Source organism: Mercurialis annua, linkage group LG7, assembly GCF_937616625.2.
Source record: "Mercurialis annua linkage group LG7, ddMerAnnu1.2, whole genome shotgun sequence".
In the NCBI taxonomy this organism is placed as follows: Eukaryota; Viridiplantae; Streptophyta; class Magnoliopsida; order Malpighiales; family Euphorbiaceae; genus Mercurialis; species Mercurialis annua.
Genome location: NC_065576.1, coordinates 9,727,202 through 9,739,559, shown reverse-complemented (window position 1 = coordinate 9,739,559; position 12,358 = coordinate 9,727,202). Strand labels below are relative to the sequence as shown.

At 39.2% G+C, this 12,358-nt stretch overlaps 3 protein-coding genes across 3 annotated transcripts; all 3 read right to left on the bottom strand.

Annotated features, from left to right (window-relative positions):
- Positions 1–1,578: 1,578 nt before the first annotated feature.
- LOC126656748 (uncharacterized) lies at positions 1,579–7,869 on the bottom strand. The gene is made up of 6 exons (XM_056106483.1): positions 7,788–7,869; positions 3,191–3,428; positions 2,978–3,110; positions 2,598–2,897; positions 2,402–2,509; positions 1,579–2,109 (listed from the first exon to the last, which is right to left on the bottom strand). The coding sequence occupies exons 2-6, from the start codon at positions 3,424–3,426 to the stop codon at positions 1,675–1,677; spliced, it is 1,212 nt and encodes a 403-aa protein (XP_055962458.1). The 5' UTR covers positions 3,427–3,428; positions 7,788–7,869; the 3' UTR covers positions 1,579–1,674.
- Positions 4,329–4,797, bottom strand: LOC126654961 (uncharacterized). The gene is made up of 2 exons (XM_050348967.1): positions 4,571–4,797; positions 4,329–4,494 (listed from the first exon to the last, which is right to left on the bottom strand). The coding sequence occupies exons 1-2, from the start codon at positions 4,762–4,764 to the stop codon at positions 4,380–4,382; spliced, it is 309 nt and encodes a 102-aa protein (XP_050204924.1). The 5' UTR covers positions 4,765–4,797; the 3' UTR covers positions 4,329–4,379.
- LOC126654962 (uncharacterized) lies at positions 4,955–11,654 on the bottom strand. The gene is made up of 5 exons (XM_056103746.1): positions 11,504–11,654; positions 8,490–8,557; positions 7,987–8,021; positions 7,185–7,278; positions 4,955–7,114 (listed from the first exon to the last, which is right to left on the bottom strand). Exons 1-5 carry the CDS (start codon positions 11,652–11,654, stop codon positions 4,955–4,957), a joined length of 2,508 nt encoding a protein of 835 aa, XP_055959721.1.
- Between the last annotated feature and the right edge of the window lie 704 nt (positions 11,655–12,358).

Below are 12,358 nucleotides of genomic sequence, written 5' to 3'. Positions count from 1 at the left end.
CAAATTTCCAAACGCAAAAGACGTTAATTTAATTTTTCAGGGTACAATTGAAACACAAAAATGCAAAATAGGGTAAAATTGACAAATTTTCAACGTTAGGGTATGATTGAAAAGGGGCTAAAAGGTCGGGATTTTTTAAAACATTAGGCCTTTTGAAAAATAGACAACTGAATCCAACATAATTTGTCTTATTTTAGAACTTGGAGATGTTTAGCTTATTTTCGGGTTCTTGATTCAAAAAGAATGAAATTGGCACGTAGAGCCTATGAATGTGTTTTCAATGGTTATGTAGTTAATAGAAAAGCTCATAGATTTAATGACTTAATTGCACATGTAATTATTGAATTTGTTGATGTTTATTTTTTTGAACATAAATTTCCTTTTAAATTGGACAATATTGGAGGCGAATCGTCTAATAATATTTTTATGGTCAAGAGTAGTAAGATTACTGATGATATAAAAATGGGTTAAGTACATATAAAATCACCACTTTTACACGAATTCTCAAAAATAACACAACGTTTAAAACGTGTCAATTCAGGGCATCACCTTTCATTTCTTTTCAAAAACAACATGGGCACGCTTTTAGAAAAACATTTGCTGACTTGGACACCCGACGGGAGTGCCATGTGTCATTCCACGTCAGCAAAAACGCCACTAAAAAGGTAACTATGGTAGCGCCTCGGAAAGCACGGACGATCCACATGCAGGGAAACTTGCACGTGTGGTTTGTTTTTGAAAAAAAATGAAAGGTGTTGCCCTGAATTACCACGTTAAAGGTCTGTTATTTTTGCAATTTTGTATAAAGGTAACGATTTTATATGTAATTAACCCTATAAAAACAAAGATTGGAAGAAGGAAAAGACTAGTATTTCTAAAGACAATGGTATTGATTTCCATGTCTATTCTTTAAAGGAGTATCTATCTAACCTCCAGAAAGCTATAACTTTTATAGATGTTGATCATTGGCAAGAAGTCATAAATGATGAGATGGACTCTCTAGACACTACTGGATTTCAGTTGATTTGCGACGGACAATTCCGTCGCAAATCACTCATAATCCGTCGCAAATGTGTATTTGCGACGGATTTGCGACGGAATTAGTCCGTCGCAAAAGCTCTGGTCGCTAAAATATTAGCGACCAGAGCGTCGCAAATATGGCGACGGCCAGCCCGTCGCCATATCCAAACACACCGTCGCCAATGTCGTCTCCCAAAAAATGAAAAGGGAGACGTATTGGCGACGGATTTAAACATTTTGCGACGGAATTGATTCCGTCGCAAATATTGACATTTTGCGACGGAATTGATTCCGTCGCAAAATGGTACAAGTTTGCGACGGTTATGTGTCCGTCGCAAAATTGTATCATTTTGCGACGGAATCAATTCCGTCGCAAAATGTCAATATTTGCGACGGAATCAATTCCGTCGCAAATATCGTCGCAATTTGGACAGAATTATCTCTTTTCCGTCCGTTTTTCCTATTCAATTCACGACGATTAAAATCTGTAAAATCTATTATTTGCAACTCTCATTAAAACTCAATTTCCAAAAACGACCGATTTCATATAAAAACATGTTATATTTTACATATCGTAAGAAAATATATAAAACAAGATAACACAAAATGTATAAAAGTGACAAAATACAAAATGTCAGAAATACAAACGTGACACTACAAAGTCGGAGTGTCGTCATCGTCTGAAGGACCTGGGGGTGGGCGATACTGCGGAGGAAGAGTCTGCATCATCTTCGCCATCTCGGCCTGAATAATCTCGGCCATCCTCTCATTGGTTCTCGCCTGCTGGGCACGGAGATCCTCCACCTCAGTGGTAATCTGGCGCAGTCCGTCCTGGATCCCCGCCCGCACACGCCGCTCGATCTCCTCCTCAGTTCGCTGTGACTGTGTGGATCTGGTCCTCGCCCTACTAGACGTCGTCGTATCCACGTACGCACTAGTCGCTGAACCCAACCCGTAGACACGCCGCTTCTTGTTGACGCCCTCGATATCCAGAAATAGCTGCGTCTCGTCGACTTCTGCTGTGCTAGACGAACCACCCTCTCCGGTCGGCGGCTGCGATGCAGCAGCAAGTCTCTGAGCAATTGCATCCTACAAAAAGATTGAAAAACATATATATCACATAACGGCTAATTAAAACGTATAACATATGAAATGTAAGTATAAATCCTAACGAAAATTCGGCAGCATTTCCTCTATAATTTGATCAACACCCATTTTTCAGGGACATCCTGCAAACATATAGATTTCATATACAACCCACCGGCTGTTAACACACCTAATCTAACATTTACAATTTAAATTAAAACACATTTTACACTAATTTAATCTAACACTTGAGTAAAGTAAAACAACTACTAAAATTAGATTGTTTATGACTTACACTCATGTCTTGGGCCCTCTTGTCTACCATGACACCCTTATCAGCTTTCGTGGAGTGCATCCGAGTATACAGCTCCGTTGCGGTAGGCTTGCGGCCGAGCTCGTCAGCCTAAAAGAATAATAAACAATTTGTTAGTTCATCAGAAAATCAGAAAATAAAAGATAGTTATAAATAAAAAAGAATTCTAGAAACAAACCAACACATCCATATGTCTGATGGCGGAACGGGATCCCCCTGTATGGCGTACTGGTCCGGAACCGGCTCCAGCAGGCTCGCTCATCCGATTAGCGCGAGCTACATCGGACTTCTTCTTCTCGTCCTCTGACGCCCAGACGGCCTGCCAGGAATCCCAGATATCTTGGCTGATCGAGGTATTATTTCCGTCCTTCTCTCTCATCCTGTGAATAACGTCCTTGTATCGGTTGGCAGCATGCGTCATGAATACACCTTTGATGACGTCGTCGCTGTAATCCGCCGTATCCCACCAGTATTCCTTCTGCAAAACATAAACACCAAGTTTGAGTTAGTAATTTTGCGTTAGTCTAAATTCAAACTTTAAAATTAACAATTTATTACCTTAAATTCCTCCCAATAGAAATCTCTCTGCTCTGGAGTCAGAAACCGCCAGGCTCGCCCATTCTCGAACCAGCACTTTCTAAAGATCTCCCGCATAGATCGGGAGATTGGTCCAGAGTTCAACAGCCTCTCCCTGCGAGGTTACAGTAAACCTTTATTACTTTCTATAGCAAAACGATAAAAAAAAATTAAACTAACAATTTACATTCTTACCTGCTGGCGTCTGGGAAACACAGTGCCCTCCCCTGATCATCCAGCTCTGCAGGGGGCTCTCCTGGTTGTCGGGGCTGAACGGGGGGTGCCGCCTCCACCTCCTGCTGCTGATCCTGAACAGGGATATCCTCAACAGGGGCACGCACAGCTGGGTTACCCCGACCACGACCTCTAGCTGGGTTACCCCGACGTCCCCGACCTCTAGTCGGATCACCTGAACCACCCTGCCCTCTCATACCTGCAGACATTAAAATATGTTTCGTTCCACATATAACAATTTAACAATTACAACAAAACATTACAGAAAAATACATTATAAAAAAATACATTTTAATTGTTAACAATTTCTTATATTTAAATTAATTAATACATTTAATAATATAACTAATTCATTACAATAATAAATGAATACAACTAACAAAAACTGCAAAAATATCAAATACGTCAGTCAAGTTGTTCTTCATCTTCGTCTGATGAGGATGGCGGAAATTCTTCTTCTTCATCTTCAGCAGGAGGGATTTGCAACGCATCTTCGTCCGCCACCTCATTCAGGTCAGCTAAATTTGTGGGATTGTCGTCCGTTTCAACTATAAGGGGATTTTCTTCAATGTCATCTTGAAAGGCCGGGATAATTGCATCGGGCATGTCAAGTTCTGATCGTGCCTTAATTTTGCAAACTGCCCACCAATTTACTTTGTCCCGTTTTCTACTTGGATATGGAAGGTAGTGAACTTGGTCAGCCTGTTCTGCCAAAATGAACGGTTCGTATTTATTGTACCTGCGTCTGTGATTAACATCTACCAAGTTGTATCGATTTGTAGTGTCCGTGCCTGTATCCGTAGGGTCGAACCATTCGCATTTGAAAATGACGGTCTGTTTCATTGGTAGAGCTGGATACTCTAACTCAATTATGTCCGTTAGCACTCCATAAAAGTCATTTTCACCCTCAACATATTCTGTTCCCCTTACGCACACACCGCTATTCATTGTAAGTTGATCCTGCCCATATTCCTGAGTCAGAAATTTGAAGCCATTTACATAGTATCCCTTATATATGGTGACCTTTCTACACGGTCCCTTTGCGAGACTCAGAATAAACGGATTAGTACAGACAGTTGGATCTTTCACTTGTGGGGAGTTAGAAATTTGTAAGATTTATAAACCTTATTATTAAAATGGAAGTCCATTGTTATAAGATACGTACATATTGTTCGAACCAAGAGGCGAAATCACTTTCAAGCACTCTTTCAATTTCTGTTTCACTTATGTCACTGTTCCTTTCGCGCAATCCGGCCACAAAAACCCTTTAAATGGAAAAGGCCCAAACTAAATCAAATTCTAGCAAATATGTGAAATATTACACTATATTTAAATGCTTACCTTCGATAATCTTCGATTTCGGAACAATTCAGAAGAACATAGGTCCGAGCAGCGATGATCTCATCGTCTTCAAGATATCTCCTGCCGCTACCACGCAACGGCTTTCCCTTAGGTTTAAAAATTCCCAGTCTGTCGGCATCTTCATCGATATCCATATCACAAGTTTCATTTCTTCCCAAACGCACGGGTAACATCGGATCGCCTTCAGCAAAATAATAGGATGCAAATTTAGCAATTTCTTCTTGCAGATATCCACTACTAATGCTCCCTTCGACCCTGCCTTTATTAGTGACCTTTTTTTTCAATTTCCTCAAATATCTGTAACCGGATATTAATATTAGTAATATGAACAGATGGATTCGAGAAAAAACCATGACTAATTGATTACCTTTCAATTGGATACATCCAGCGATACTGAACCGGTCCTGCCATCATAGCTTCATACGGAAGATGCACGGGAAGATGCTCCATAGAGTCAAAAAAGCTGGGTGGAAATATACGTTCCAACTTACACAGGATTTTTGGGATCTCAGTTTCCATACGGTTTAGATCTTCCTGTGACAGTGACGTGGAAGTTAACTCCCTGAAGAAGATACTTAACTCTGTTAGAGGCTCCCACACATTTTTCGGAAGTAGCTCCCGAAGAGCGATTGGCAGAAGTCGTTGCATAAAAACATGGCAGTCATGACTTTTCATTCCATGCATTTTCAGCCCCTTTAGATCAACACATCTAGACAAGTTTGACGCGTACCCGTCTGGAAACTTTATTTTCTGAATCCACTCAAGCCAAACTCGTTTTGAATCCCTATCCAAAGCATACATTGCCTTTGGAAATCTCCCAGTTGCCGGATCTTTAGCTAACCCTGGCCGATCACAGATGTCGTTCAACTCTTCACGAGATTTTGCATGGTCTTTTGTTTTCCCGGGGACATTGAGAACGGTATTAAAAATGTTATCGAAGACATTTTTCTCAATATGCATGACATCGAGATTGTGACGTATTACATTCGTTCTCCAATAAGGCAAATCCCAAAAGATACTTTTTTTATTCCACCCATGATCTTTTGACAGTAATGCATTAGTAACTTTCGCACCAGGCTCAAATGCCTTCTTAAACCCCAGTCGATCAATCTCTGCTAACAGTTCATCTCCAGTTCTCACCCCTGCAAACCTTTTCCCGACCTCTCGTTTCCCCTTACGGAAATCAGTAACATTTCGACGGAATTGGTGATTCGGAGGCAAAAACTTGCGATGGCAATCAAACCACGATTGTTTACCGCTTTTATCCAGTGTGAATGCATCGGTGTTTTCCATGCAGTACGGGCATGCTTTTCTACCAGCAGTGCTCCAACCAGACAACATAGAATAAGCGGGAAAGTCATTTATTGTCCACATAAGAGCCGCTTTTAGTTGAAAATTCTGACGCTTATGAACGTCATATGTCTGGACTCCACATTCCCACAGTTGGTTCAACTCTGCAATCAGCGGCTGTAGGAAGATATCCATTAGGTGTTTTGGGTTTCTAGGCCTCGGTACCAAAACCGTTAAAAACATAAACTCATCCTTCATGCACATGCCTGGGGGGAGATTGTACGGCGTCAAAATGACCGGCCACGAGGAATACTGCTGCCCAAAATTGGTAAATGGCTGAAACCCATCGGAGCATAAGCCTAATCTGATATTTCTCCCTTCATCGGCAAACTTAGAATGCAGTTCACTAAAACGTTTCCAAGCCGGAGAGTCGGACGGGTGACGCATCTTATCACCATCCATCTCGTGGTCTGCGTGCCACGTCATATGCCGAGCAGTGGCTTTCGAAGCGTACAACCTCTGTAGCCTCGGAGTTATTGGAAAATAGAACATTTTACTATATGGCACGTTAGCCTTTTTTTTTGTGGATTTTCCGTGGGTCACAGGTTTCCACCGCGCATAATTGCAAACTTTGCAGCGCGTTAGATCCGCGTCCTCCCCCCAATAAATCATACAGTTATAAAAACAACAGTCAATAACCTCAACCGGCAACCCCAAACCTTTGACCAGCTTCTTAATTTTAGCAAAATTCGTTGGCATCTTGTTGTCCTCCGGGAGCAGCTCCTGTATCAATCCGCATACGTCGTCAACTAAAGCTACTGAACCCTTATGTCGACACTTGATCTCCATCACTTTAGCAGATGCAGAAAATGGAGAGTGTCTGCTATTCCCAGGCCATATGTCTTCTTCAGCCGCACGCATCATATCATAAAATTTTTGAGCTTCAGCATTCGGGAGCTCATCTTCAGGAAACGTTATTTCTGGACCGGCCGCATCAAGAATCATTCTTTGAGCGGAACTGAACTCACCTGGCCCCTCATCTTCATAGTCGAACTCAACATCCTGCTCCGGTAACCGTGCAAGGGGAGGGGGGTTCAAAACGCTCCCCTCGCCATGAAAAACCCATACTTGGTAACCTTTCACGAACCCATTCTTCAATAAATGGAATTCCACCTCATCGACATCCCGATAGCTTGTATTTCGACAACCTCTCTTAGGGCAGGGGCATTTTATCTGTACCCCACTCATACAAGCCGGATGCCGTAATGCAAACCGGACAAACTCCTTCACATGCTCCTTATACCCTGTGGTTAGCAGCCCGTTTGTGTGGCTCCTTTACATCCAACTGCGGTCCGTCTCCATTTTTGTAGCGCGGATAATTAGAGGTGGGGTTTTCACTCGAGATAAGCAAAGTCAATGTAATTGACTGCTGAAAAGGTAGGGCCCTATCCCATTCGCAAAACAGGCGCCCCGTAACTCGGCCACGATATATGCCTAGCAACGGAGAAAAATATTCGGCAGCCTTCCGGCGTCGTTCTCCTTTAGTGCGATATTTAGTATATGCGTTGTAACGCTAATTATATATTCCTCGAGGAATAAGCGTTACAAAACATATACTAAACATCCACCCGGAGAACAAACGCTGGAAAACAACCGAATATTTTTCTACCGCTACTAGACATATATGGTTTTTCGTGATCGAGTTACGGAAGCACAAGTTTTGCGAACTGTACAAACTGTACAATCCCGTGTCGTTCAATCCCTTGAACTCACGGGACGGGAACTCTATGGCTAGGTTTACGATTTTATTCGGTGGGAATAAAATCGAGGTTTATTTAGGTTGAATCTTATAAATAAAATCTATTCCAACTAAAATAAATCAAATTACTTAAGCGATAAAACCTACTTGTTGAAGGGCAGAACCGCAAAGAGAAGGTGAAACGTCCGGATCAATCGGAACCACGGTGCGCGGGCTATCAACGACTGTCAGACCTATCATGGTAAATAAAACACGTATTAATAAAAAAAATTAAAAAAAAATCGGCAGCACTTCCCCTAAAAATGAGCATCACCCATTTTCCAGGGAAGTCCTGCAAGCGTATTACATAGCACAAACGCCAATCACGACAATTATACACACCTATATCACAACCAAAATACAGCTAAGTTTTAATCAAAATCAATTAACCTAACTAACACAATTAAATGACGGTTTATTTTATTACATTTTACTCATTTAAATAACAATTTATTTATTTATTATTATTATTACAGATTGACTAAACAAATCTAAACTAACCCATTACAAAATTATTACAATTAACTAAAATAAAATAATAAAATATAAACTAACTTACTATATTTAATAATATATTAATTTTAGTATATTTTAAACTCATTTATTTTCATAAATTAAATCAATTGTAATTATTATAATATTTAAACTAAGTATAATATAATTAACTATAACTAATTTATTTATAAAAATCTGACCTAATACCTAATAAATAATAGATTAGTTTAATCTAATCTAATAATCTAAATAACCTAATAATTTGCCAAATTAATAATTAATTAATTAATAAAATAATTACTTTAAAGAACTTACCTCACTGCCGGCGGGAGAAGGCAGAGCACGGCGGGGCAAGGCGGAGCACGGCGGCAGCGACCTCAACACTACAATTAAGAAGCAATAATTAAAAAAAATTACTATAAATAAAACTTAAATAAAAATTACATACCTGAGTTCAGCGGCAGATGGAGGCAGGCGGCGGCAGACCGGTGGGCGGTTTGGTGGTAGGCGGAACGGTGGCAGTGTGGGCAGTCCGGTGGGGGCAGTCCGGTGCAGGCGGAACGGTGGCAATGGGAGCAGCAAATGGCGAGCAAGGAACGGCGAGAAGGGAACGGCGGCGAGCGAGCAGCGAACGACGGCGAGAAGCAAACGGCGGCGATCAGCGAACTGCTGAGACGGTGGCAATTTTGTTTTTGGCAAAAAGAAAGAATGAGAGAAGAAGAGGCACGCGGTTTCTGATTATTAGGTTAAAAAATTTGCGACGGACTCCTTTAGTCCGTCGCAAATGGTGCTTAATGAAACGGTGCGTTTCACTAAGCACCATTTGCGACAGACTAAAGGAGTCCGTCGCAAATTTTTTAACCCAATTTTGCGACGGACTCCTTAGTCCGTCGCAATTTTATTGAATGAAACGATGTAGCGACGGATATTGTTAATCCGTCGCCATAAACTTTGGAATTTAAAATGGCGGGAGTTGTCCCGCCACGATAGTTTCATTCAACAAATAAAATTAGCGACGGACAATAATGTCCGTCGCTAATTTTCATGGCAAAACAAAAGGCGGGAATGGTCCCGCCATAAAGGTGACGGATTTGCGACGGACTTTCCGTCGCAAATCTGGCGGGAGCTTTCCCGCCATTAAATTCAAGGGAAACTGCGACGGAACGCGTGTCCGTCGCAGAATCCGTCGCGAAAAGTAGTAATTTGCGACGGAAAATAATTCCGTCGCAAATGTCCGTCGCAAAAACAAGGATTTCTCATAGTGAGAGTCGAATAAGACATGTAATTTGACTAATTCTCTCCTGGATGCAAAACCATAGGTTGTAAATGGATTTTGAAATATTTTTGAAACTTGATGGCATAACTGATAAATATGAAGTTCATCTTGTTGCCAAGTGTTATAGGTAGCGTGAAAACATTAATGTTTTTGATACCTATTTACTTATTGAATAACATCCATTAGAGCGCTGATTTTGATCAATGCACTATATGATTTGGTTATACACCGAATGAATATTAAGACTGTCTTTTTAAAAGGCTTAATTGCACCAAAAATCACCAACTTTCGCTTGTTTTTGGTATTTAACATAATCTTTTTTTATTTGCATAAAAAATCATTAACTTTCATTTTTTGGCATATTCGTCCACATAACCGTTTCCTTTGAAAAATTAAGCGCATAACGGCACCGTTTTAGCGCAAAACGGTGCCGTTTTACATTCAAAACAGCGTCGTTTCACATCTCGTGGACAAATATGCCAAAAATTGAAAGTTGGTGATTTTTTATGTCAAGAAAAAAAGATTATGTTAAATACCAAAAACACGCGAAAGTTAATGATATTTTATGCAATTAAGCCTTTTTAAAATGGTGAATTAGAAGAGAAACTTTACATGGACCAATTTGAGGATTTTGTTATACATGATTAGGGATAGAAAATGTATAAGTTAGACAAATCTATGTATGGTTTGAAATATGCACCTAAGCTATGACATGAGAAATTTTATAATTTTGTCATCTCAAATGATTTTAAAGTGAATGAAAGCGAAAAATATATTTACTATAAATACGAGAATGGACTTTGTACTTTCAAAAGTTTATATGTTGATGACTTGTTAATTTCTAATTCAAATATTCATGTTGTGAACGTTGTGAAATCAACATTGTGTGCCAACTTTGATGTGAAAGACCTAGGAGAAGCTAGTGTAATCCTTGCCATAAAAATTACTAGGTATGAAAAGGGAATTTCTTTAGATCAACCTCATTATATTGATAAAATTCTAAAGAAATATAATTACTTTGACTATTGATGTGCTTGTACACCATATAATTATTTGGTTACGTTATCAGAAACATCCTATTGTCCTTGAAGAATACACTGATGCAAATTGGATTATATTATCGGACGACTCCAAAGCAACGAGCGGTTATATTTTTTAGTATAATTGGTGGAGCTATTTATTAGAAATTAAAGAAAAAGACGATTATGTCTCAATCCACCATGAAGTTAGAAATGATAGGACTAGCTACTGCTAGTGAAGAAGAAGGAGAGCTAAGAATCCTGTTAATTGAGATTTCTTTTGGGAAAGATCGACACTGTCACGACCCCACCGATGCTATGAAGCGGGAGTGGTTTCTTCAAAATCCATAGCAAGCCCAAAGATCTATCGATTAAACATGCAGAATCATACATTTCAATCCCATTTTAGTCATATAAAATTGTTTTCTTTAAAATCTTATTCTTAATTCTTTATCATGCTAGGCATATAACTATTTCAAATTTCATATTTTCCTTGCAAACATGGTATATAACTTATTAAAATAACAATTTTACTATTCATGCATATTTCATTTTATGCGTATGTTATTACTTCCATTACTAGCATGCTTTTTTTTTATCAAATCATTTACATTTCTTCATGCTTCTTATCTTAAAAAAAATATGAAAACTCATCATTGATATTAAATATACTAGTCATATAGACAAATAATATACGTAAACACCATTCTATCGTAAAAAAGAGTCGGCTAAGTCGACCGACTTCTAACTTTTATATTGCGGAACTGCTAGAGTAAAAATGTTTACACATAGTTTATCCTTCCAAAATACCTTCCGAAAAAAACAAGTCGGAAGTAGACCTCACAAACGAGAATCAGTACCTTAAAATGGTTCAATTTTAAAACGTCAGTTAAAACTCGCGAGTTTATATATTACTAATAAACACCAAAAAAATAATATATTATTTATAACCAAATATTGAAACCAGGCGAAACTGTAATTCTCAATATATGACAACTCACTCGAATATCATTTCATCATGTATTTCATATTACTTTCACAATATAAACGATTCTTATATTCCTTTTTCATGACTGGAAATGTATAACTGCCCTCATCACATGACCAGACTTCTACCTCTGTCGCCATTAACCGAGTATTTACTTTTAGCATCGCCACAAGACCGGACTCTACCTCCGTCGTCATTTTGTCAAGCCCGAGAGTAAACGTCGTTGTCACATGACCCGAACTCTGTCTCCTTCATCATTGACTGGATATTTACTCGCTCCATTCTCCGACCTTTCAATTTCCTTTCTATATCTCCAATCACATACCTAACGCTATGTTAGTGATATGTGATAACATTAATAGAAATATACGAAACCATTGATTGAATAGAAGAATAAGATACAAAAAAATAGAGGATAACAATAGAAGAGAAAAGCCTAAATCCTAGAATAACATAGGAGGCCTTTATATAGGCAAGGTTAAGCAATAATAAAGGAAAGTATCTTATACTTGGCCACTACTCCAAGTCATATACTTGGCCACTACTCCAAGTCTTATACTTGGCCACTACTCCAAGTCTTATACTTGGCCATTACTCCAATAGCATATTAATTATGCTAACATCCCCCCTCAAACTCATGATGCGATAGCAATAAGCATCGAGAGTTTGTCAGTCAAAAAACGAAAGCGCGAAGAGGACAATGATTTAGTAAACAAATCTGCAAGCTGTAAGGAGGAAGAGACAAATGGCAATGTCAATGTGCCATTTTGAAGATGATGGCGAGTAATATGACAGTCAATCTCAATATGCTTGGTCCTTTCGTGAAAAACCGAGTTATGAGCAATCTGGATAGCACTCTTATTATCACAGTGCAAAGGAGTTGGTTGCCGCAAAGAAACGC

Excerpts from the sequence above, each read along its gene's own strand:
- LOC126656748 (XM_056106483.1), bottom strand. The coding sequence starts at position 3,426 with ATGAGAGGGCAGGGTGGTTCAGGTGATCCGACTAGAGGTCGGGGACGT. Across the intron at positions 3,111-3,190 it reads TGTTTCCCAGACGCCAGCAG|GGAGAGGCTGTTGAACTCTG; the intron begins GTAAGAATGTAA and ends GTAACCTCGCAG. Across the intron at positions 2,898-2,977 it reads TCTATTGGGAGGAATTTAAG|AAGGAATACTGGTGGGATAC; the intron begins GTAATAAATTGT and ends TATGTTTTGCAG.
- LOC126654961 (XM_050348967.1), bottom strand. The coding sequence starts at position 4,764 with ATGTTACCCGTGCGTTTGGGAAGAAATGAAACTTGTGATATGGATATC. Across the intron at positions 4,495-4,570 it reads GAAATCGAAGATTATCGAAG|GGTTTTTGTGGCCGGATTGC; the intron begins GTAAGCATTTAA and ends TTCCATTTAAAG.
- LOC126654962 (XM_056103746.1), bottom strand. The coding sequence starts at position 11,654 with ATGACGACGGAGGTAGAGTCCGGTCTTGTGGCGATGCTAAAAGTAAAT. Across the intron at positions 7,279-7,986 it reads GTGATTGGCGTTTGTGCTAT|TGAAAACCCCACCTCTAATT; the intron begins GTAATACGCTTG and ends GCTTATCTCGAG. Across the intron at positions 7,115-7,184 it reads AACGGGCTGCTAACCACAGG|ATAAAATGCCCCTGCCCTAA; the intron begins GTATAAGGAGCA and ends AGTGGGGTACAG.